Below are 27,438 nucleotides of genomic sequence, written 5' to 3'. Positions count from 1 at the left end.
CTCCTGTGTACCGAATCCAGTCCAGTATTTTACATCATCATCACATTTACAATATGCTCCAATTAAAGTGATACAATCACAGACAGACAGTCAGTCATTTCTCTCAGTACTGCTCCTCAGCCATCCTCCTCCACCAAGTGTAGAAAATGACTGACGGACTGACTGACTGTCTGTGATTGTTTCACTTTGTGCTGCAGAACCATATAGATGGTGTATTTATTTATTTATCTTTATGTGCAGGACAGAACTGTGTCACTCAATCACAGACATTTAAACCGGTAGAGCCCAGCTCGGCCACAGAAGATAAAACGTGTGGCTGATCGACAGAACCTCAGCTTGGCCTGTTTGGCTTCGTTTCCCCAGACGTGAGAAAAGCTGACTCAGTTTCTGTGCTAGTTGTGTTTGGGCTGTCTGCTGAGCTGTGTGTGTGTGATTGAGGGTACTAGTGGCATCAGGGTCCAGCAGACAGGAACCAGCCCAGCAGCTCTCTCTCCTTTCCGTCTCTCTCTCTGCCTCAGATCAGAACCTGAGACTATCTCATGTAATTACATTTCAGCAGTAGTAAAGAAGATCCTAATCGTACTGTGTGTGCCGTGACTGGTCCTTGTCCGTCTGTTTTGGAAAATTCTGACTGGGACTGGAAGTACACACTGCTAATATAACAACATTACAGAAATGCTGATGTGACAGTCTGAGCCGAGGCTGAGCTGAGTGAGAGAATTTCCCATGGTGGCATCAGAGATGGGGTATACTCTCTCTCTCTCTCTCTCTCTCTCTACTCTCCTGACCTTGGCATAGCATGAAAGGCTAAACGTGGAAGGTTTCACTGAGAACAAGTGACTCATTACTAAAGTTACGGTCATAGATTATGAAGTCATAGAAATGATCATAAACATATTTTAAATAATAACTTCTGTTTGGATTGTATATACAATTAATCTTGAATAATGGACTAAATGTCATTCCTGTTTTCAATAGGATAATGGGACATTGAAAGGGTCATTGCGAGAGAGAAAGAGAGAGAGAAGAGAGAGAACCAATTACTCACAAAATTATGTGTTGCTGACCACATAACTTGATATGAAAGGTGTTAGACAGTGCTTGACAAGGTGCTCAAAGCTCTGCCAACACACAATACCATCGCCCAGAAAGTGAAGTCCTTTTTGGACTAGAGTCTAGTTAGATGGACCGGATGACACGGTTACTTCACAGTGTGTTACATACAGTACATGAACCCTTTCCTTCTTCCTGTTCATAGACAGACATACAGAAGACAGACCTTCAGAACCCTGTAGCCCTGACAGACAGGCAGGCAGGCAGGCAGGCAGACAGACAGACAGACAGACAGACAGACAGAGACAGACACTTGTACTCTTGACTGACAGACAGACCCCTGTAGCCCTGAGAGGCAGACAGACCCCTGTAGCCCTCACAGGCAAACAGACCCATGTACTCCTGACAGACAGGCAGACAGACCCCTGTACTCATGACAGACAGACAGAAAGACCCCTGTAGCCCTGATAGGCAGACAGACCCCTGCAGCCCAGACAGACAGACCCCTGTACCCCTGACAGACAGACCTTTGGAGCCCTGACAGACAGACAGACAGACCCCTGTAGCCCAGACAGACAGCCTGACCCCTGGAGCCCTGACAGACAGACCAGACCGGGCACGCAATGGACCCCTGCTGGGTTCCTCTTAGGAGTTCAATAGAAACGTATGAGAATGAGTCGATGTCTGTGGAACGGGACTAGTCTGTCACAGTAGGTCCCCACTCCCTGCAGGGCAGGGGGCTGTCTGGTAACTGGGAGCACATCACAGGGTGTTCGTACCACTCATTCACTCTGAAAATAGAATGAACTAACATTGGGGATCTATTGAAATTTAAACAGTACAGTACCACTCACTCTGAAAAAAAGAACAGACTCGGGTTGGGGGATCTATTGAAATGTTTTGTTGTTCCGATCCAGATAGGAGTCTGTCATCAGATCATTGAAGCAGCCACCTCTCTGAACGAGTAGATCCGAGACATCGATTTGGGTTGTTTACAGATTAGGATGTAGTCACAGAGGAACGCAGTGTGTCCTCTATTCTATATCTCATAACAGTTCATATCTCATAACAGTTCATGGAGTACTGTAGCTATCTGGCCCTGACCAGATGCATAGATCAGGCTATGTGTTGTACCACGTTGTCTTTGTTTTTATTTTTGTTCAGTGTAGAGACCAAATTATGTCTTGAACTTGTAGAAGTCTAGAGTGAATATAGTCCCGTGTGAGTGCTTTCAGAATGTATTCACACCCCTTGACTTTTTCCACATTTAGCCCATTATTCTTTGAAAAATTATTCAAGCTCTGTTAAGTTGGTTGATGATCATTGCTAGAAAGCCATTTCATGTCTTGCCATAGATTTTCAAACTAATTTAAGTCAAAACTATAACTAGGCCACTCAGGAATATTCCATGTTGTCTTGGTAACTCCAGTGTAGATTTGGCCTTGTGTTTTAGGTTATTGTCCTGCTGAAAGGTGAATTTGTCTCCCAGTGTCTGTTGGAAAGAAGACTGAACCAGGTTTTCGTGTAAGATTTTGCCTGTGCTTAGCCATATTTTGTTACTTTTGATCCTAAAAAACTGCCCATTCCTTGCCTTTGACAAGCATACTCATAACATGATGCAGCCACCACCATGCTTGAACATATGTAGTGGTACTCAGTGATGGGTTGTGTTGGATTTGCCCCAAACATAACACTTGTATTCAGGAAAAAAGTTAATATCTTTGCCACATTTTCTGCAGTATTACTTAAGTGCCTTGTTGCAAACAGGATGCATGTTTAGGAAAATGTTTTATTCTGTGCAGGTTTCCTTCTTTTCACTCTATCATTTAGGTTAGTATTGTGGAGTAACTAAAATGTTGTTGTTCCATCCTCAGTTTTCTCATATCACAACCATTCAACTCTGTTTTAAAATCACCATTGGCCTCATGGTGAAATCGCTGAGCAGTTTCCTTCCTCTCCGGCAACTGGGTTAGGAAGGACGCCTATCTCTTAGTAGTGACTGAGTGTATTGACATACCCTCCAAAGCCTAATTCATAACTTCACCATGCTCAAAGGGATTTTTTTAAAACACATCTACCAATTGGGGCCCTTCTTTGCGAGCCATTGAAAAACCTCCCTGGTCGTTGTTGTTGAATCTGTGCTTGAAATTCACTTGACGGACCTTACATATAATTGTATGTATAGGTTACAATGACAGGGTAGTCATTCAAATATAGTGTTAACCACTATTATTGAACACAGAATGAATCCATGATTTGTTAAGCACATTTGTTTTACTCTTGAACTTTAGGCTTGCCATAACAAAGGCGTTGAATACTTATTGATTCAAGACAGCTTTTCATTTATTTTTAATTTTTGAAAATGTTCTACAAACAAAATTCCAAATGGGGTATTGTGTGTAGATCAGTGACACAACATCTAAATGTAATCCATTTTAAATTCAGCCTGTAACATAACAGAATGTGGAAAATGAAGGGGTGTGAATACTTTTTGAAGGCCTTGTATTAGACTGGAAATGAAACGTTCATTATTGTTACCGTAAGTATGAGGCATCCTTTCTACATCGTCTTTGTATTTGGTTATAAAATATTTCTGAATGGGTGCACGGAACATTTGAAATGCCAATAGACTTCTAGGCATTCCACTAGGCATTCTCCAGCATTCCACTAGGCATTCCACTAGGCATTCTCCAGCATTCCACTAGGCATTCTCCAGCATTCCACTAGGCATTCTCCAGCATTCCACCATTACACTAGGCATTCTCCAGCATTCCACTAGGCATTCCAATAGGCATTCTCCAGCATTCCACTAGGAATTCTCCAGCATTCCACTAGGCATTCTCCAGCATTCCACTAGGCATTCCACTAGGCATTCCACTAGGAATTCTCCAGCATTCCACTAGGCATTCTCCAGCATTCCACTAGGCATTCTCCAGCATTCCACTAGGCATTCTCCAGCATTCCACTAGGCATTCCACTAGGCATTCTCCAGCATTCCACTAGGCATTCCACTAGGCATTCTCCAGCATTCCACTGGAAAATGAAGGGGTGTGAATACTTTTTGAAGGCCTTGTATTAGACTGGAAATGAAACGTTCATTATTGTTACCGTAAGTATGAGGCATCCTTTCTACATCGTCTTTGTATTTGTTATAAAATATTTCTGAATGGGTGCCTTATAATGGGTGCACGGAACATTTGAAATGCCAATAGACTTCTAGGCATTCCACTAGGCATTCTCCAGCATTCCACTAGGCATTCTCCAGCATTCCACTAGGCATTCCACTAGGCATTCTCCAGCATTCCACTAGGCATTCTCCAGCATTCCACTAGGCATTCTCCAGCATTCCACTAGGCATTCTCCAGCATTGCACTAGGCATTCCACTAGGCATTCCACTAGGCATTCTCCAGCATTCCACTAGGCATTCTCCAGCATTCCACTAGGCATTCTCCAGCATTCCACTAAGCATTCTCCAGCATTCCACTAGGCATTCTCCAGCATTCCACTAGGCATTCTCCAGCATTCCACTAGGCATTCTCCAGCATTCCACCATTCCACTAGGCATTCTCCAGCATTCCACTAGGCATTCTCCAGCATTCCACTAGGCATTCTCCAGCATTCCACTAGGCATTCTCCAGCATTCCACTAGGCATTCTCCAGCATTCCACTGGGCATTCTCCAGCATTCCACTAGGCATTCTCCAGCATTCCACTAGGCATTCTCCAGCATTCCACTAGGCATTCCACTAGGCATTCTCCAGCATTCCACTAGGCATTCTCCAGCATTCCAATGGAACCACTGTAAGGTTCCATCAAAAGAAGCGGAAAACTAACTTCGACTTAGTTCTCATTCAATTAAATTATATTACTCACTCAAATACAAAATGAACTTTGAAACCAAATATCGACATGCTACAATAAAGCATTCATCAATTAGGAAGAAAACTACGGTCGGCGAACTAGCGGTAGTCCCCGGCAGAAGTCTGAAACGTAATCATAGGCAAGTCAGAGACGGGTATGTATTTTCAGCTCATTTTAATCTCCTTTTCACATTTCCGGAGGACTCCTCTCTCAGTCCCTGTCAGATATAATAGCCTAATGGGAAAGGGTCTGTCTGGCCAAAATGCACACAATGGCCCATATTCACGAAGCGCCTCAGAGTGCGAATGGTGATTTAGGATCAGGCAATCAGGTCCCCCGTGTCCATATAACTATGATACAAAATGCCATAAAAACTGATCCTAGATCAGCACTGATCCTATACTCTGAGGCACTTTGTGAATGAAAGGAGATGAAAAGTAAGTGATGTTGAATACGGAACTGAAATGTCATGAAGTTATGAACAAGACTCCCAGCTTACTGTAACATCATTCCATATTTCTTTCTAGAATCTTCCTGGGAAACAGTGTGCTAATGTCCAGGTGAAATGGAAATGGCAAGAGGAGACTTCTTAAAGAAGATTAGCGTAATGCTGTCTAGCCAGAACTGCGCTGGATAAAAGCGAGAACAGATTTAAAGTTTCTGTCTTGCAGACGGCTTTGTGGAGTTGTTCAGACATGGTCTAAATTTTCAGATTAATCCCAAGTCTGTCTGCATACTAATGTTTGTCTGGGACAGAGATAGTCAGAGCAATTGGAAATGGACTTAACTTCTTTTTAAATATATTTTTTCTCTTCCCAGACGCACACAACTGCAATAACTATAAGAATGTTTAAACAAGTACCATTGTTTCATTTGAAGTTAATTAGCATTTCTCAGCGGTGAGAGAAAAGTTTTCAAGCCCTCTTAAACAAAAGCAAAAAGACTGACTTTTAGTGCAAACAGGAAAGGTTCTATGTCCTTCAGTGTGGCTCCAGACAGCATATCTTGGGCACATTTCAATCCTATTCAGTACTATATCATACATATTGTATATAATTATTGATTAAATCCATGCAACATTAAGGCCATGTGCCATTTCGACCATGATCAATGTACTTGGTCTGACGCACATATCATATAGATCTCCATCTAATGGTGGCCAATCAATGGGTGTGAACTCCTACATGTGTGTCACCTTTTAGACATGCCAGACCATAGAATTGAATATTGCATTTAGTAGGCTCTGTATGTGCCAGACATGATGTCACAAGGGTTTGTTTTCAGTCAGGAAGCCCCTGTTAGAATATGTTGTTGAAATCTCTGTTTCTATGCTCTCTGGTCTAAATGCCAAGACAATTAAAAGATGTTTGTTTGAGGTAAAGCCCTGTATGACTCATCACTGTACTTGAAACACACACACACACACACACACAGTAGCAGGCTGCAGGGAGAGGGTTTCCTCTGTCCCAATCACAAGAGGATTGACTTGTCCAGGGAAACAAACAAGAGAATAATGAAACCATTTTTTTTTTCATAATGTCAAACTTAACCTCATCAAGTAAATAATACGTAAAACATCCCATTAATAACTCCTGAGGATTCTGAAGATGACTAACGCTAAAGTTGCACAAAAAGCTTATTTCTCTAAAATGTTGTACACAAATTTGTTTACATCCCTGTTAGTGAGCATTTCTCCTTTGCCAAGATAATCCATCCACCTGACAGGTGTGGCATATAAAGAAGCTGAATAAATAGCATGATCATTACACAGGTGCAACTTGTGCTGGGGACACTAAAAAGGCCACTCTAAACTGTGCAGTTTTTTCACACAACACAATGCCACAGATGTCTCAAGTTTTGAAGGAGCATGCAATTGGCATGCCGACTGCAGGAATGTCCACCAGAGCTGTTGGCAGATAATTTAATGTTAATTTCTCTACCATAAGCCTCATCCAACATTGTTTTAGACAATATGGCAGTACGTCGAACAGGCCTCACAACCACAGACCATGTGTATCCACGCCCAGGACCTCCACATCCGGCTTCTTCACCTGGGAGATCGTCTGAGACCAGCCACATGGACAGCTAATGAAACTGAGGAGTATTTCTGTCTGTAATAAAGCCCTTTTTTTGGGGAAAACACATTCTGATTGGCTGGGTCTGGTTCAGTGGGTGGGCCTATGCCCTCCCGGGCCACCCATGGCTGTGTCCCTACCCATTCATATCAAATTTATAGATTAGGGCCTAATTATTTTAATTTACTGATTTCCTTATATGAAGTGTAACTCAGTAAACTAGTGGAAATTGTTGCATGTTGCTTTTATATTTCTGTTTAGTATAATTCACAAAAATTATACTAGTCAACTTGAAGATCTTTCTTAAGATCTTTAGTTTTTTATGTGGGAAATGGTAGCCAGTATGTAATTCAAAAGAAGGTCTGAAATACTGTCAAGGCATTGGATCATTCTTGACAGGGTCATATCTCTTTATATGGTTCTGTTTCTTGATACTTGAGGTCATTTAAGGTATCCTAGCAACCTGACACAATGAAAGAATTGATGGAGTGAACACCCATGTCCTTATTTAGCCTTTATTGTCCATGTTGCCAAGTGGAATTATGCATAAATTATGTAGATACACAGTAGAACTTCAGAATAGACTCGAAGCCACTAAAGCAAACTGCTAAATGTCGATTTCTTCTTCCAGTATAAACACAGACACGTTCCTGCCCTTCCAGATTACAACAAGACCATCTGTAACAAATGTACAAATTGATCTTGATATAGGTATAAATGAATTAGAAAAAAAAAAGGCAGCTTGAAGAGTTTGGCTATCAGGATATATATATATATACACACACACACGTGGTAGATACATTAATATAAATACAACAATATGTTCAGGTATTGGTATACTTCTCTCTAAAAAGACTAAACGTATCCAAGATATCCTAAAGATCTAGAGCTCAGAAAACTCTTGAGATATACCTGTGGCCACATGGACAGGCCACGACAACTAGGTGGGGCACCCCAAAGGGTAAGTTTAACCCTTAGGGGGTGTAAGAAATTACTTCATGTCATCAGAAGGGGACAACAGTCGCAGATGATTGACAACACTGCTAATAATAATAATAATGATTGACAGCATTTTGAGGCACTTCTAGACAACACGAGGTGTTCTGACTGACAACCGAACTCATTCCCCACCAGTAGACGCAGCCAATAAAAGTTACATTGGTAAGAAGCAAAGAAATGTACATGAACAGCTTTGAAATGTTTCTATCATCTCTCTGAGTAGCAAGTCTGTATAACCAACCTGTAACCTTTGACCTGTGTGAGTGTGTGTGTTCTTACATTCAAAGGTGACAATAACAACATTAAAAAAGGAACACGTCATCACTGTACATGAAACAGACACATACTGTACACACAGTCCACTGTGAAGGCCCTGTACTATCATTTGTAAATCCTCCTGACAGACTTCATTGACTTCAGTATCGTGCAAACTGCATTCAATTTCACACTATACTGTTTCTTACACACAGAGGGACAGGAGTTTTGGCCCCAGTAAAAAGGTAATACTATCAAATTACTAAATTACTCAATTAACATCTAAAGTTTATTCTCCACAATATGCATTTCATTGAATCAACAGTGAGAGAAAGCTTTCAATTCAACTATTAACATTTAGTCTCAATCTCTTCTTACTGTGTATTGAGAGAGTCCACCTGTGAATCAATGGTGTGGAGCTAAGCAAACAATATACTGCAACTTGGTTTAAGATGTTTGTGAAGACACTTTTAAATGTTTGGCTTTAAAACACATCTCAAGGCCTTGAAGTTAAAACATTTGTCACAGACAAGTAAGTGTTGTAGGACTAAACCATTGAGCATGACGCAATACATTTTCCAGTTATTCTAAACTACATACAGTCTAGTAGCAATGTACAACTATCAGTCATCAAAAGGACAAGAACAATCACTAGTGAATCATGAGATTGATAATAAAGCATTAGTGGCAAACTGATGTTCTGTATGTCTTAAATACAGATATTTCTTTTGAGTGAAGGCAAGGCATTACATTTCCAACATGATAAGTGCCTTTTCAGTAGTGCTGAGAGATTAGTGCCTTTTCAGGTCTGTTCAGTTTCGGTTCGTTTAAAAAAAAAAAACTAATCACGGTCTTCAATTTCTGTAACAACACAGAATGAAACAATTGATGGTAGTGACTGCCATTACAGTTATGGTACAAGTTTTATATTTTGGTTGTGTATATATATTATTTAATTATTAAAACCCCAATGATGGTAGTGACTGCCCATTACTTATTAATAAACCATGTAACACTACCTGGCGTCCATCTGTAGATGCTCTACACTCCATTCTTCATTCACATTATATATATATATATATATAGTTGAAGTTGTAAGTTTACATACACTTAGGTTAGAGTCATTAAAACTAATTTTTCAACCACTCCACAAATGTCTTGTTAACAAACTATAGTTTTGGCAAGTCGGTTAGGACATCTACTTTGTGCATGACACAAGTAATTCTTCCAACAATTGTTTACAGACAGATTATTTCACTTATAATTCACTGTATCACAATTCCAGTGGGTCAGAAGTTTACATACACTAAGTTTACTGTGCCATTAAACAGCTTGGAAAATTCCAGAAAAGGATGTCATGGCTTTAGAAGCTTCTGATAGGCTAAGTGACATCATTTGAGTCAATTGGAGGTGTACCTGTGGATGTATTTCAAAGCCTACTTTCAAACTCAGTGCCCCTTTGCTTGACATCATGGGAAAATCAAAATAAATCATTCAAGACCTCAGAAAGAAAATTGTAGACCACCACAAGTCTGGTTCATCCTTGGGAGCAATTTCCAAACCCCTGAAGGTACCAAGTTCATCTCTTTAAATGATAGTACGCAAGTATAAACACCATGGGACCACGCAGCTGTCATACCACTCAGGAAGGAGACGCGTTCTGTCTCCTAGAGATTAACGTACTTTGGTGCGAAAAGTGCAAATCAATCCCAGAACAACAGCAAAATACCTTGTGAAGATGCTGGAAGAAACAGGTACAAAAGATCTATATCCATAGTAAAACGAGTTCTATATCGACATAACCTGAATGGGTGCTCAGCAAGGAAGAAGCCACTGCTCCAAAACAGCCATAAAAAAAAGCCAGATTACGGTTTGCAACTGCACATGGGGACAAAGATTGTGCTTTTTGGAGAAATGTCCTCTGGTCTGATGAAACAAAAATAGAACTGTTTGGCCATAATGACCATCGTTATTTTTGGAGAAAAAAGGGGGACGCTTGCAAGCCGAAGAACACCATCCCAACTGTGAAGCATGGGGGTGGAAGCGTCATGTTGTGGGGGTGCTTTGCTGCCGGAGGGTCTGGTGCACTTCACAAAATAGATGGCATCATGAAGGAGGGAAAATGATGTGGATATATTGAAGCAACATCTCAAGACATCAGTCAGGAAGTTAAAGCTTGGTCGCAAATGGGTCTTCCAAATGGACAATGACCCCAAGCATACTTCCAAAGTTGTGGCAAAATGGCTTAAGGACAACAAAGTCAAGGTATTGGAGTGGCCATCACAAAGCCCTGACCTCAAGTCTATGGAAAATTTGTGGGCAGAACTGAAAAAGCATGTGCGAGCAAGGAGGCCTACAAACCTGACTCAGTTACACCAGCTCTGTCAGGAAGAATGGGCCAAAATTCCACCAACTTACTGTGGGAAGCTTGTGGAAGGCTACCTGAAACATTTGACCCAAGTTAAACAATCTATAGGCAATGGTACCAAATACTAATTGAGTGTATGTATGTAAACTTCTGACCCACTGGGAATGTGATGAACGAAATAAAAGCTGAAATAAATCATTCTCTCCTATTATACTGACATTTCACCTTCTTAAAATAAAGTGGTGATCCTAACTGACCTAAGACATGGGATTTTTACTAGGATTAAATGTCAGGAATTGTGAAAAACTGAGTTTAAATGTATTTGGCTAAAGTGTATGTAAACTTCCGACTTCAACTGTATATAAAACAATATATATTTGGTGACTTACTATTTTATACCAAGTCATCATTTAATCTCCGCCCACAGGCTTGTCCAGCAAGAACCAATGAGAACAGGCAGCTGTAGGCACAATGGATTCTGGTCATTGTATTAATTAACACGTTTTCTGTACGTAACTACTGTATGATGAGTTGAACAACCTACCCCAGAGAGAAATCTCTCTAGAGAAATGGCACGTTGAGCGCACAGAAAAAAAACGAAGTAAAAGGTATTCAAATAATTGAACTGACGTTGACCGATTCGTTATTTAAAAAAACAAAAATAAACCGACATTTCAGTTAATCACTCAGCACTACTTTTCAGGGAGTCAGTCCACCAGGTCTCTACAGTTTGAGAGCTGGTAGTCTTTTACTTCTCTAACCATTACAACCCTGGTGGCCCATAGATTCTCTGCGGAGGGGAATGACTCCATGTTCTATGGTTCCTCTGTGATCAGGTTGCTCCAGTGTGGTATGGCCTGCCTGTGTGGTATGGCCTGCCTGTGTGGTATGGCCTGCCTGTGTGGTATGGCCTGCCTGTGTGGTATGGCCTGCCTGTGTGGTATGGCCTGCCTGTGTGGTATGGACTGCCTGTGTGGTATGGACTGCCTGTGTGGTATGGACTGCCTGTGTGGTATGGACTGCCTGTGTGGTATGGACTGCCTGTGTGGTATGGCCTGCCTGTGTGGTATGGCCTGCCTGTGTGGTATGGCCTGCCTGTGTGGTATGGACTGCCTGTGTGGTATGGACTGCCTGTATGGACTGCCTGTGTGGTATGCCCTCCCATGGGCTTTGTAGCTCGGATGTGGCTCCTGTCAACCCAAGTGGGATTTGTAGTTCCCTGTGGCTCAGCAGGTCCTGTGGGACCTGTGTGGTTTGTAGTTCTTGTGGCTCAGCAGGTCCTGTGGGATTTGTAGTTCCCAATAGTTTAGGTCCCAGCTCATATCCTGCCTGTGTCTTGGTCCTTGTCCTCCAGCAGCTCAATGAGCTGAGTGAAGCTCTGTTTCACGGCATCCATGTTGTCCACTGAGCTGCCTTCTAGAATCCAGCTCTTCCCTCGGGCCAGAGGCTCCAGCTCAAAATACTTCTTTATCTAACAGAGAAAGAGAGAGAAACAGAGAGAGCTCAGAGGATTGGACACTTATTGAAAACATAAATCAAATAAAATGTTATTTGTCATATGCGTCGAATACAACAGGTGTAGACCTTACAGGAAATGCTTACAAACCCTTAACCAACAATGCTTTAAGAAGTTAAGAAAAAATATAAAAAGAAGTGTTAACTAAAAAATAGATAAGTAAAAATGTTTAAATAATAAGTTACAAATAACGCAAAAAAACATACACAATAGCTCAATTGGTTACCGGATCGTACAACGGCAGCCATCTCCTTCGGTGCCATTATGTCACAGTGAGTAAATAACTGTAATGTTAACTCATTTGTGATTTTGTTCTTGATGTGTGGGTGTACAGCATAGTATACCATAACTGTTTTTGTCTAAATACTGTTCATTCCTCTGTAATTACACCAATATCTGCCAATGCTTGCATTACATATAACAAGAGCCAAGTGGAGACCACAAACTAGACCACAGTACAAAGATTGTCTTAAGAACTATGCAGGTCCCATGTTGGAAGTCTGCAGGAAAACAAAACAATAACAAGTCCAAAATATTGCAATCAATTCTGAATCAAATGGGAGAAAGATTACCCTCGTGATTTCAACTCCCAGTTGAGCTTAAGCACACAGTACACACTTCTGAAAACAAGCACAGTGTCCAGCTATGTCAAAAATCTGAAAAAGACAAAAACACTGGCAGAATCTCTCAGTTCTGCCAATACTGACACGGATTGATAGGTGATGGTCAAGCCAGCATTGCAGACCGTTTCTGTATAGTTTTACTACATCGTAGGGGGATGCCTGAGACCAGTCCAGTGATATATGGGAGCCACATAGGACCACTCAAATATGGGCTGGTAGACCTAAAGCCATAAACGGTCCGTCTTTGGGGTGGTTTACTACTGGGGGGGATGAGGCATGGCCAGCCAGGCCATAACCATGGAAATAGAATTAGGTGCTTTTCTGTTCTAGTGATTATATTTCTATGGCCATAAGGGGTAAGACATCAGACAGTCTCATTGAAGATTTACTACCAGGGTGATGTAAGGCCATGCTGGTCTATAGACCATCAGACACTCTCATTGAAGGTTTACCTCCAGGGTGATGTAAGGCCATGCTGGTCTATAGACCATCAGACAGTCTCATTGAAGGTTTACCTCCAGGGTGATGTAAGGCCATGCTGGTCTCCTGGCCATCAGACAGCGTGGTGACAGAATATTACTTGTTGCCCTCTCTCGGTCATAATGATCTGAGAGAGCAGAGCGGTGTCTGGAGAGCCTTGGCATTTGACACCACAGAGGCCAATAATAAATACCTGGCAAAGCCCCTGAGAGTCAGGTCAGTACACAGAGAATAAATACCTGATTAAAAGCCCCCGAGAGTCAGGTCAGTACACAGAGAATAAATACCTGGCAAAGCCCCTGAGAGTCAGGTCAGTACACAGAGAATAAATCCCTGGCAAAGCCCCTGAGAGTCAGGTCAGTACACAGAGAATAAATACCTGGCAAAGCCACTGAGAGTCAGGTCAGTACACAGAGAATAAATACCTGGCAAAGCCCCTGAGAGTCAGGTCAGTACACAGAGAATAAATACCTGGCAAAGCCCCTGAGAGTCAGGTCAGTACACAGAGAATAAATACCTGGCAAAGCCACTGAGAGTCAGGTCAGTACACAGAGAATAAATACCTGGCAAAGCCCCTGAGAGTCAGGTCAGTACACAGAGAATAAATACCTGGCAAAGCCCCTGAGAGTCAGGTCAGTACACAGAGAATAAATACCTGGCAAAGCCACTGAGAGTCAGGTCAGTACACAGAGAATAAATACCTGGCAAAGCCCCTGAGAGTCAGGTCAGTACACAGAGAATAAATACCTGGCAAAGCACCTGAGAGTCAGGTCAGTACACAGAGGAGTCATTTTTCACATTCAGAATACTACTGGTTGGGATTATGGATACTATAGCAGGGTTAAGTAGGCATGAAACGGAAGAAAATGCTCAGACTGAGTCAAAAGAGTTATGAAATGCTAGTTGTCATTTTCCATTGCTAAATCTTTTGCTATGGTGTGCCATAATGAGCATGACCCATCACTTGAAGAATAGGAAAAGAGGTCAAATAAATCCAACTAAACTATTTGAGTAAACAGAGACTTAAAAGTGAACTTTTCCAACATATTCTGTCCATCTGTGTTTAAAGTTTGGCTGTGTGTATCTGTGTGTCTGTCAGTGTCAGTAAGTGGGGACAACTGAGGAAGGGGGAGAGATCATGTTCAAACCCATTCAGAGAATACAGAAGATACCATAGGACACCATACTGTACTGATGGCCAAACCCACAGGAACAGGAGAGATTAGAAACTGCACTAACAGGCTGCAAAAACCTCTGCTGCTCTTGTCCTTTTGTTTCAGAGCAGAAAGGAGAATAAATAAATAATAAAACAAAACATCCTTTGAGCCAAAGCTCCCATAGCATGCCAAGAATGCTGATTAAGATTTCCCTGTCTGGGACTTCATCGCTCGCTTACACAATCCTCCCTCCTCCAAAAGAGAGGGAGAGAGAGAAAGAGAAAGAAAGAGAGAGAGAGAGAGAGAGAGAGAAAGAGAGCAGGAACAGGCTTGGAAGGTGCTGCAGCGTTTGTCTATTGTTATTATTTTTGTGTGTGTGTGTGTGTGTGTGTGTGTGTGTGTGTGTGTGTGTGTGTGTGTGTGTGTGTGTGTGTGTGTGTATCGGGGAAGAATGATGATTAATTCAACATAAAGAGAAAGCAACAAGTCTATGAAGTAGGAGAGATTGAGAGAGGTTAGATCAGGGATCATCAACTAGATTTAGAAGGAGAGGTTAGATCAGGGATCATCAACTAGATTTAGAAGGAGATGTTAGATCAGGGATCATCAACTAGATTTAGAAGGAGAGGTTAGATCAGGGATCATCAACTAGATTTAGAAGGAGAGGTTAGATCAGGGATCATCAACTAGATTTAGAAGGAGAGGTTAGATCAGGGATCATCAACTAGATTTAGAAGGAGATGTTAGATCAGGGATCATCAACTAGATTTAGAAGGAGAGGTTAGATCAGGGATCATCAACTAGATTTAGAAGGAGATGTTAGACCAGGGATCATCAACTAGATTTAGAAGGAGAGGTTAGATCAGGGATCATCAACTAGATTTAGAAGGAGAGGTTAGATCAGGGATCATCAACTAGATTTAGAAGGAGAGGTTAGATCAGGGATCATCAACTAGATTTAGAAGGAGAGGTTAGATCAGGGATCATCAACTAGATTTAGAAGGAGAGGTTAGATCAGGGATCATCAACTAGATTTAGAAGGAGAGGTTAGATCAGGGATCATCAACTAGATTTAGAAGGAGAGGTTAGATCAGGGATCATCAACTAGATTTAGAAGGAGATGTTAGATCAGGGATCATCAACTAGATTTAGAAGGAGAGGTTAGATCAGGGATCATCAACTAGATTTAGAAGGAGATGTTAGATCAGGGATCATCAACTAGATTTAGAAGGAGAGGTTAGATCAGGGATCATCAACTAGATTTAGAAGGAGATGTTAGACCAGGGATCATCAACTAGATTTAGAAGGAGAGGTTAGATCAGGGATCATCAACTAGATTTAGAAGGAGATGTTAGATCAGGGATCATCGACTCGATTTAGAAGGAGATGTTAGATCAGGGATCATCAACTAGATTTAGAAGGAGATGTTAGATCAGGGATCATCAACTATATTTAGAAGGAGATGTTAGATCAGGGATCATCAACTAGATTTAGAAGGAGATGTTAGATCAGGGATCATCAACTAGATGTAGCCGTTGGCAAAACATTTTGGATGGTCAGGGGTCTGGAATATAATTACAAACCATTTGTAAACTACAAATTGACCGCAAGATGCCTAAACAGATATATTTCACTAAAACAAACATTTCAAACCTTGATTAAATTTTATACAAATACCAAACATACAGGAACACCTACATTGGTTGGAACTGTTTTTAATACCCCCCTTAATTATATTGTCTTGACCATTCACCCTCAATGGCGCGCACACACACACACACACACAATCCATGTCTCAATTACCTCAAGGCTAAAAAAATACGTATTTAACCAGTGTCCTCCCCTTCATCTACACTGATTGAAGTGGATTTAACAAGTGATCTCAATAAGGGATCATAGATTTAACCTGGTCAGTCACTCTTATTTAAAAAAAATCTAAATAAAAAATGATTTAGCAGACATGACTTACAGGAGCAATTAAGGTTAAGTGCCTTGCTCAAGGGCACATCAACCGATTTTTCACCTAGACGGTACGGGGATTCGAACCAGCGACCTTATCAGTTACTGGCCCAATGCTCTTAACCGCTAGGCTACCTGCCTCCCTATATCTTTATCTTGTTAGCCTTGTGACCCAGTGTATATCTCTCTATTATGCGTGGTAATACTTTGGAACAGATTTCCAAAATTAAAATCACTTGCAGCTGATTTGCTGGTGTTTTACAGTCTTTTATGTCCACCTTTTGCACTGAAAACTGTGTCTAGCCTGGCTAATACACTACAACAATCCATTGTCTGGTGAAACAGACTGACACAGCAGTTCATCTCTGCTGGACGTCTCAATGGGGTCAGGAGGGGCAAGTTGCTGGTACCCTCGTTTAGCCCGACTAACATGCAGGCTGAGCTAGCTAACACAAGACAGTTCTGGGTCACGAGGCCAACACGCTAAAGATGTGCGAGGGTCATTCAGTGTGTGCAGCAGATAAAGGGTTGAAGCTCTGGCTCTATAGACTGTGGTGGTGGGACCTTTATGTTGTACAGCACAAGATCAATCTGCTCAAAGCTGGGATCAATAGGATGAGTTTCAGGGCTGAAGAGATCAAGTCTGATTGAGGGGATCTCTCCTGACCTTTAAAGGCTGATTAAAAACGCCGGGAGGCCGGGAGAGGAAACCTACAGTAAGACGGTGTTAACCTGAGGCAGGGCCATGTGCGCCAAAGGCCGTTGCAGGGTGCTCATCTGCCCGACTCACCACTTTAAACATAATGATGAAAGGGGTCACTTGAGGAACACGACTGGTCCTCCCATGATGATGAACGATCACAACTTCTCCAATCCAAACCGGCATCTGGAAGACACCCGGGTCATGTCCAGTAGAGAAAACTTTTTGAAACAGGAAGTTATCACCTGAGCCAGTTCCATAAGAAATTCAAGCTGAGCTCTCCTCTAATGCATCCTTGGGAGGCAGGTGAGGAAATTAGGGATCAAGGACAGAAGGTATCAAGGACAGGAGGACTCAAGGATTGGACAGCTTTTACACTTTCAGACAGAGCCATGTTGGTACAGAGCCTACTGTATGTGTTGGTACAGAGCCTACTGTATGTGTTGGTACAGAGCCTACTGTATGGGTTGGTACAGAGCCTACTGTATGGGTTGGTATAGAGCCTACTGTGTGTGTTGGCACAGAAGCTATTGTATGTGTTGGTACAGAGCCTACGGTATGTGTTGGTACAGAGCCTACTGTATGTGTTGGTAAAGAGCCTACAGTATGTTTTTTATTTATTTTACCTTTATTTAACTAGGCAAGTCAGTTAAGAACAAATTCTTATTTTCAATGACGGCCTAGGAACAGTGGGTTAACTGCCTGTTCAGGGGCAGAATGACAGATTTGTACCTTGTCAGCTCAGGGGTTTGAACTTGCAACCTTCCGGTTACTAGTCCAACGCTCTAACCACTAGGCTACCCAGAGCCTACTATATGTGTTGGTACAGAGCCTACTGTATGGGTTGGTACAGAGCCGTACAGAGCCTACTGTGTTGGTACAGAGCCTACTGTATGGGTTAGTACAGAGCCTACTGTGTTGGTATAGAGCCTACTGTGTGTGTTGGCACAGAAGCTACTGTATGTGTTGGTACAGAGCCTACTGTATGTATTGGTACAGAGCCTACTGTGTGTGTTGGTACAGAGCCTACTGTATGTGTTGGTACAGAGCCTACTGTATGTGTTGGTACAGAGCCTATGTGTTGGTACAGACCCTACTGTGTGTTGGTACAAAGCCTACTGTATGTGTTGGTACAGAGCCTACTGTATGTGTTGGTACAGAGCCCATGTGTTGGTACAGAGCCTACTGCATGTGTTGGTACAGAGCCCATTTGTTGGTACAGAGCCTACTGTATGTGTTGGTACAGAGCCCATATGTTGGTACAGAGCCCATATGTTGGTACAGAGCCTACTGTATGTGTTGGTACAGAGCCCATATGTTGGTACAGAGCCCATATGTTGGTACAGAGCCCACATGTTGGTACAGAGCCTACTATATGTGTTGGTACAGAGCCCATATGTTGGTACAGAGCCCATATGTTGGTACAGAGCCTACTGTATGTGTTGGTACAGAGCCCATTTGTTGGTACAGAGCCCATATGTTGGTACAGAGCCTACTGTATGTGTTGGTACAGAGCCCATATGTTGGTACATAGCCCAAATGATGGTACAGAGCCCATATGTTGGTACAGAGCCTACTGTATGTGTTGGTACAGAGCCCATATGTTGGTACAGGGCCCATATGTTGGTACAGAGCCTACTGTATGTGTTGGTACAGAGCCCATTTGTTGGTACAGAGCCCATATGTTGGTACAGAGCCTACTGTATGTGTTGGTACAGAGCCCATATGTTGGTACATAGCCCATATGTTGGTACAGAGCCCATATGTTGGTACAGAGCCCATATGTTGGTACAGAGCCTACTGTATGTGTTGGTACAGAGCCCATATGTTGGTACAGGGCCCATATGTTGGTACAGAGCCTACTGTATGTGTTGGTACAGAGCCCATTTGTTGGTACAGAGCCCATATGTTGGTACAGAGCCTACTGTATGTGTTGGTACAGAGCCCATATGTTGGTACAGAGCCCATATGTTGGTACAGAGCCCATATGTTGGTACAGAGCCCACTGTATGTGTTGGTACAGAGCCCATATGTTGGTACAGAGCCCATATGTTGGTACAGAGCCTACTGTATGTGTTGGTACAGAGCCCATTTGTTGGTACAGAGCCCATATGTTGGTACAGAGCCCATATGTTGGTACAGAGCCTACTGTATGTGTTGGTACAGAGCCCATGTGTTTAAAAAAAAAAAAAAAGTTGAATTTTTACCCCTTTTTCTCCCCAATTTCGTGGTGTCCAATTGTTGTAGTAGCTACTATCTTGTCTCATCGCTACAACTCCCGTACGGGCTCGGGAGAGACGAAGGTTGAAAGTCATGCGTCCTCCGATACACAACCCAACCTAGCCGCACTGCTTCTTAACACAGCGCACATCCAACCCGGAAGCCAGCCGCACCAATGTGTCGGAGGAAACACCGCGCACCCGGCAACCTTGGTTAGCGCGCACTGCGCCCGGCCCGCCACAGGAGTCGCTGGTGCGCGATGAGACAAGGACATCCCTCCCGACCAAGCCCTCCCTAACCCGGACGACGCTAGGCCAATTGTGCGTCGCCCCATGGACCTCCCGGTCACGGCCGGTTACGACAGAGCCTGGGCGCGAACCCAGAGTCTCTGATGGCACAGCTGGCGCTGCAGTACAGGGCCCTTAACCACTGCGCCACCCGGGAGGCCCAGAGCCCATGTGTTGGTACATAGCCCATGTGTTGGTACAGAGCCCATTTGTTGGTACAGAGCCCATATGTTGGTACAGAGCCTACTGTATGTGTTGGTACAGAGCCCATATGTTGGTACAGAGCCCATATGTTGGTACAGAGCATACTGTATGTGTTGGTACAGAGCCCATTTGTTGGTACAGAGCCCATATGTTGGTACAGAGCCTACTGTATGTGTTGGTACAGAGCCCATATGTTGGTACAGAGCCCATATGTTGGTACAGAGCCCATATGTTGGTACAGAGCCTACTGTATGTGTTGGTACAGAGCCCATATGTTGGTACAGCGCCTACTGTATGTGTTGGTACAGAGCCCATTTGTTGGTACAGAGCCCATATGTTGGTACAGAGCCTACTGTATGTGTTGGTACAGAGCCCATATGTTGGAATATAGCCCATATGTTGGTACAGAGCCCATATGTTGGTACAGAGCCCATATGTTGGTACAGAGCCTACTGTATGTGTTGGTACAGAGCCCATATGTTGGTACAGGGCCCATATGTTGGTACAGAGCCTACTGTATGTGTTGGTACAGAGCCCATTTGTTGGTACAGAGCCTACTGTATGTGTTGGTACAGAGCCCATATGTTGGTACATAGCCCATATGTTGGTACAGAGCCCATATGTTGGTACAGAGCCCATATGTTGGTACAGAGCCTACTGTATGTGTTGGTACAGAGCCCATATGTTGGTACAGGGCCCATATGTTGGTACAGAGCCCATATGTTGGTACAGAGCCCATATGTTGGTACAGAGCCCACTGTATGTGTTGGTACAGAGCCCATATGTTGGTACATAGCCCATATGTTGGTACAGAGCCCATATGTTGGTACAGAGCCCATATGTTGGTACAGAGCCCACTGTATGTGTTGGTACAGAGCCCATATGTTGGTACAGAGCCCATATGTTGGTACAGAGCCTACTGTATGTTTTGGTACAGAGCCCATTTGTTGGTACAGAGCCCATATGTTGGTACAGAGCCCATATGTTGGTACAGAGCCTACTGTATGTGTTGGTACAGAGCCCATTTGTTGGTACAGAGCCTACTGTATGTGTTGGTACAGAGCCCATGTGTTTAAAATTTTTTTTTAAAGTTGAATTTTTACCCCTTTTTCTCCCCAATTTCATGTTGTCCAATTGTTGTAGTAGCTACTATCTTGTCTCATCGCTACAACTCCCGTACGGGCTCGGGAGAGACGAAGGTTGAAAGTCATGCGTCCTCCCGATACACAACCCAACCTAGTCGCACTGCTTCTTAACACAGCGCGCATCCAACCCGGAAGCCAGCCGCACCAATGTGTCGGAGGAAACACCGCGCGTGCGTCGCCCCATGGACCTCCCGGTCGCGGCCGGTTACGACAGAGCCTGGGCGCGAACCCAGAGTCTCTGAAGGCACAGCTGGCGCTGCAGTACAGGGCCCTTAACCACTGCGCCACCCGGGAGGCCCAGAGCCCATGTGTTGGTACATAGCCCATGTGTTGGTACAGAGCCCATGTGTTGGAACAGAGCCCATGTGTTGGAACAGAGCCCATGTGTTGGAACAGAGCCCATGTGTTGGAACAGAGCCCATGTGTTGGTACAGAGCCCATATGTTGGTACAGAGCCCATATGTTGGTACAGAGCCTACTGTATGTATGTGTTGGTACAGAGCCCATATGTTGGTACAGAGCCCATGTGTTGGTACAGAGCCCATATGTTGGTACAGAGCCCATATGTTGGTACAGAGCCCATATGTTGGTACAGAGCCCATGTGTTGATACAGAGCCTACTGTATATGTTGGTACAGAGCCCATATGTTGGAACAGAGCCTACTATATGTGCTGGTACAGAGCCCATGTGTTGGTACAGAGCCCATGTGTTGGTACAGAGCCCATGTGTTGGTACAGAGCCTACTGTATGTGTTGGTACAGAGCCCATATGTTGGTACAGAGCCTACTGTATGTGTTGGTACAGAGCCCATATGTTGGTACAGAGCCTACTGTATGTGTTGGTACAGAGCCCATGTGTTGGTACAGAGCCCATGTGTTGGTACAGAGCCCATGTGTTGGTACAGAGCCTACTGTATGTGTTGGTACAGAGCCCATATGTTGGTACAGAGCCTACTGTATGTGTTGGTACAGAGCCCATATGTTGGTACAGAGCCTACTGTATGTGTTGGTACAGAGCCCATGTGTTGGTACAGAGCCCATGTGTTGGTACAGAGCCCATGTGTTGGTACAGAGCCTACTGTATGTGTTGGTACAGAGCCCATATGTTGGTACAGAGCCTACTGTATGTGTTGGTACAGAGCCTACTGTATGTGTTGGTACAGAGCCCATGTGTTGGAACAGAGCCCATGTGTTGGTACAGAGCCTACTGTATGTGTTGGTACAGAGCCCATATGTTGGAACAGAGCCCATGTGTTGGTACAGAGCCCATGTGTTGGTACAGAGCCCATGTGTTGATACAGAGCCCATGTGTTGGTACCATAGGGTGCTGAGTAACTCCTGTATAGCCACATGGGCCTCCGTCCCTCCACACAGGAGATCTGTTTCCCAACACACCTTGGGGGGGGGATGTCGAGGCGGCAGCAAAACACCTGTGAGCCTCCCTCACTGTAGGTTTACAGTAACTACATTATACAGGGGGCTACGACTACGAGCCACCTGAACGGGCTGACACCAAACATCTGGCCTGCTCGGAGGCTGGAGCTGGACTGGGGACTTGGACTGTGGAGCTGGACTGGACTGGGGTGCTGGGCTGGGCTGGACTAGCGAGCTGGGCTGGACTAGCGAGCTGGGCTGGGGAGCTGGACTGGGGAGCTGGACTGTGGAGCTGGACTGGACTAGCGAGCTGGGCTGGGGAGCTGGACTGTGGAGCTGGACTGGACTAGTGAGCTGGGCTGGGGAGCTGGACTGGACTAGCGAGCTGGGCTGAGGAGCTGGACTGTGGAGCTGGGGAAATGGACTGGGCTGAGGAGCTGGACTGTGAAGCTGGGGAAATGGACTGGGCTGGGGAGCTGGGGAAATGGACTGGGCTGGGGAGCTGGGGAAATGGACTGGACTGTGGAGCTGGGGAAATGGACTGGGCTGAGGAGCTGGACTGTGGAAATGGACTGGACTGTGGAGCTGGGAAAATGGACTGGGCTGAGGAGCTGGACTGTGGAGCTGGGAAAATGGACTGGGCTGAGGAGCTGGACTGTGGAGCTGGGGAAATGGACTGGGCTGAGGAGCTGGACTGGGGAAATGGATTGGACGCTGTGCTAGGGAAATGGACTGGACTGGGGTGCTGTGTTGGGGAGCTGGACTGGGGTGCTGGGTTGGGGAGCTGGACTGGGGTGCTGGGTTGGGGAGTTGGATTGGGGTGCTGGGTTGGGGAGTTGGGCTGTGGAGCTGGACTGGACTAGCGAGCTAGGCTGGAGATGGACTGCGGATGGATTGGGACCTGGGGTGGGGAGCTAGGCTGGACTGGAGAGCTAGACTGGACTGAGGAGCTGGGCTGGCGAGTTGGGCTGGACTTGGGAGCTGGGCTGGACTGGAGAGCTGGGCTGGACTGGAGAGCTGGGCTGGACTGGAGAGCTGGGCTGGATTGGGCGCTGGGCTGAGGAGCTAGACTGGACTGAGGAGCTGGACTGGCGAGCTGGACTGGGCTGGTTAGCTGGATTAGACTGGTGAGCTGGACTGACGAGCTGGGCTGGGGAGCTGGACTAGACTGGGGAGCTGGACTGGCGAGCTGGGCTGGCCAACTGGGCTGGACTAGACTGGGAAGCTGGACAAGACTGGGACGCTGGACTAGATTGGGAAGCTGGGCTGGGGAGCTGGACTGGCGAGCTGGGCTTGGGAGCTGGACTGGACTGGGGCGCTGGGCTGGCCAACTGGGCTGGACTAGACTGGGAAGCTGGACAAGACTGGGACGCTGGACTAGACTGTGGAGCTGGACAAGACTGGGATGCTGGACTAGACTGTGGAGCTGGACTAGACTGTGGAGTTGCGCTGGGCTGGACTGGCGAGCTGGGCTGGGGAGATGGACTGGACTGGGGAGCTGGGCTGGGGACATGGACTGGACTGGGGAGCTGGGCTGGGGACATGGACTGGACTGGGGAGCTGGGCTGGGGACATGGACTGGACTGGGGAGCTGGGCTGGGGACATGGACTGGACTGGGGAGCTGGGCTGGGGACATGGACTGGACTGGGGAGCTGGGCTGGGGACATAGAATGGACTGGGGAGCTGGGCTGGGGACATGGACTGGACTGGGAAGCTGGGGAGATGGACTGGACTGGGGAGCTGGGCTGGGGAGATGGACTGGACTGGGGAGCTGGGCTGGAGAGATGGACTGGGGAGCTGGGCTGGACTGGGGAGCTGGGCTGGGGACATGGACTGGACTGGGGAGCTGGGCTGGGGACATGGACTGGACTGGGGAGCTGGGCTGGGGAGATGGACTGGACTGGGGAGCTGGGCTGGGGACATGGACTGGACTGGAGAGCTGGGCTGGGGACATGGACTGGGGAGCTGGGCTGGGGACATGGACTGGGGAGCTGGGCTGGGGACATGGACTGGGGAGCTGGGCTGGGGACATGGACTGGGGAGCTGGGCTGGGGACATGGACTGGGGAGCTGGGCTGGGGACATGCCATATGTCTTCTGCAGTATCAGTATCAACCTTTTTTTATTTTACCTTAATTTAACTAGGCAGGTCAGTTTTCAATATCGGCCTAGAAACAGTGGGTTAACTGCCTTGTTCAGGGGTAGAACAACAGATTTGTACCTTGTCAGCTCGGGGATTTGAACTTGCAACCTTTCGATTACTAGTCAAATGCTCTAAACACTAGGCTACCCTGCCGCCCCAGGGTAGCCTGAAATGCTGTTCAGACAGCAATTTGATAAATCCACAAAAGACAACTAAAACAACTGCAGTGAAGGGAATAATATTTCATTTTGGAGTAGACGAGGGCCTAGCGGTGGGGATTCCTCTGTGGTAAAGCATTCTCTGACTGACAGGTGACCCAAAATAATAACACCAAGATACTCTGAAATCTACCAATTCACCTGAAAAAGGAGATTCTATCCCGTAGGTGTGACGTACAGCTCATATTTCAGACTGAAGTCGGATTTTTGGTAATAGCTCTAGTTTTTATTATTTTAAAATGTGAATATCGGGACTGTTCCAAAGCAAACCTCCTGTAAGACCTTTAACATCCTTGGGATCATCCCTGCTATTTCCCCACTGCAGTGGAGGGAATAATATTTCACTTTGGAGTAGTCGAGGGCCTAGCGGTGGGGATTCCTCTGTGGTAAAGCATTCTTCATGAGGTAGTTCAGTAACCAACGCTGAGCCAAGACCTGATTCACATTTCGAAACAGCAGAGATGCTAAGAACACTAATACAAGGCTTTTGTACATTGCGCGAACTTGTCCTGTATGTCCAACTCGTCCATTGGCGTACTTATACACCATAATACATCTAATGACATACATCAACAGTTTGCACAACAGCTTTCACGGAGGAGTGCTGAGTACAGATCCTATGTATTATGTACTGCCGCCTTGATATAACGCTGCCCTTATACATGAAAAGGAACCATCTGGTGCCATCATTCATCTGTGTTATGAATCTCTCCTCACGCCATGACGACTGATGCCACTTCCAGTATGTATAGCTTGGTGTGCGAGTTGTTATGACTGCTGGGTCTGAAGCGGAGTTAGGTAGTCCATTATTCACACTGCATAGCGGACTGGGTCTGGCTGGCTAGCCCCTCAGTGTCTTCAGAGCCAGAACATTGGAAACACATTGGGGTGAGGCAGGAGGCTCCATTGGTCGGGGGCCACAGTCTAGAGATTTGTCCCAAACGGCACCCTAATCCCTATATAGTGTACTACTTTTGACCAGAGCCATATGGGCCCTGGTCAAAGTAGTGCACTACATAGGAAATAGGGTGCCATTTTCAGAGACACATGTTGGAGCAGAGGAGGTTGAGGCTCCACTCGAACACGTCAGAGCCACAGTAACACACTCCCTCAAGGGCTGGCCATCACACAGAGAGGTCTCATGGAACACAGGAGATATTGCCTACCTCAATCGATATACATGGAAACACTTGAGTAAATGAGGGACAGTAAATATATTGAAAGCAGGTGCTTCTACACAGGTGTGGTTCCTGATTTAATTAACCATTTACACTCATGGGAATTGGCCTATACGGATAGAGCTACATTGAAATGTTTCTTACAGAAGAAATATGAAAGCATATGCATAAGCATGGTAGCAATTGAAAAGGAACATTTAGGAGATTATGGGAAAATTATTAGACCAAAGTTGAAGAGTTCACCGGGCACAAGAATGAATCCAAAACATCACACTGTTGATGTTATGTGCATTTTACATTTACTGTACTTTCCTCTGCATTTGTTGACAACGAAATCTGAAAATACTCTGGATACATTCAGTAACATGATAAGAATATTCCTGGAAAATATGGTGTAGGTGCAACATAAAATTAAGTGCAAGAGTTTGAGTGAGAGGACTAACTGGTGTCTCCAAGTGGTCACACACCTCTCCAAAGTGTTGACAGTTCTGAAGAAATGTAAATGCACATTTATGACTCAAAGGACAGTCTTCAACTATAAGCAACTAGAGCAAACACACTTGTAGATGTTTGAACACAACCCTGCATCCCCGCCATCACACAACTACTGCTGTTTACGCAATCCAAAAAACGGCCCACTATAAATTGCAATCTAGGTCAGGTGGGCATAATTAGAAAGCTTGTTCTATTACCAACATGACTAGCTAAAATTTAAATATATATGATATTACAAGGTTAGGCTTTCACAAGCCAATTCAGAGAAACAGATGGTCATTGTGATGTGCATAGAATGGAGTCATGAATGCATTCAGGTGCATGTTCTGCAGTGAATTTTCTTCACAATAGACAAACGTATTCAAAACAACCCAAGGTATGATGCCATGTTTTATGATATGGAAATGTGAAGTGTACATTTGAACAAACAGATGTTTGGCTTGTCATGGCATATTATTTACATTGTTTTCATGCTCATCAAGCCATTCAGTGACCATTCATGTCCCGCGGATGGGGGCATTGTCATCCTATGGGGGCATAGCCATGGTAGCCAAAAGAATGGCCTGCCCAGCATTTTCATACATGACCCTAATGGGATGTTAATTGCTTAACTGATAAGTGCCTAAATTGGAACGCAGTGGCTGTACAATAACATGCTTATGGGAGATTCTGGAGCAGCACCTGAGACAGCATTTTCCACAACCAAATCAACAAAACACCAAATGATGGAATTTCTTGTGGAAGAATGGTGTCGCATCCCTACAATAGAGTTCCAGACATTTATAGAATCTATGTCAAGGTGCATTACACACACACACACACACAGAACCAGACTTCTCAATCAGACATACAGACCTGGAAATCTAATTGGTGAAAAATACCTATTGGTGAAAATAAAGTTCTGAACCGGTTTGAACCTCCCAAAAAGTAACGGTTTATATCGTTCCTTTCTGTTGAAATAAATGTTTTACATTTAGCTTGACATGAAATGACTTCACCTATCAGTGCAGACAGAGCAGCTTGCTATGCAGAGGGCAAGATCCAGCTGTTTACATGCAGTGGACAGACGTGTAGGGTGAGATGTGTCAGAAACTTTGCGTGTAGGGAGAAAACGATAGAGGTTGGAGG

General features: G+C 44.7%; 1 protein-coding gene across 1 annotated transcript in view; it reads right to left on the bottom strand.

Annotated features, from left to right (window-relative positions):
- Positions 1–7,488: 7,488 nt before the first annotated feature.
- LOC139422750 (ADP-ribosylation factor-like protein 15) overlaps positions 7,489–27,438 on the bottom strand; it is a 70,780-nt gene continuing 50,830 nt past the window's right edge. The window contains exon 5 of the mRNA XM_071174070.1: positions 7,489–12,082. Coding sequence (XP_071030171.1) covers positions 11,930–12,082 — 153 coding nt within the window. The 3' untranslated portion in view covers positions 7,489–11,929. The remainder of the gene's footprint in view (positions 12,083–27,438) is intronic.

The sequence above is a fragment of the Oncorhynchus clarkii genome, chromosome 12 (genome assembly GCF_045791955.1).
Source record: "Oncorhynchus clarkii lewisi isolate Uvic-CL-2024 chromosome 12, UVic_Ocla_1.0, whole genome shotgun sequence".
NCBI classification, from domain to species: Eukaryota; Metazoa; Chordata; class Actinopteri; order Salmoniformes; family Salmonidae; genus Oncorhynchus; species Oncorhynchus clarkii.
The sequence above is the reverse complement of the archived record's forward strand: the minus strand, read 5'-3'. Positions and strand labels throughout refer to the sequence as shown.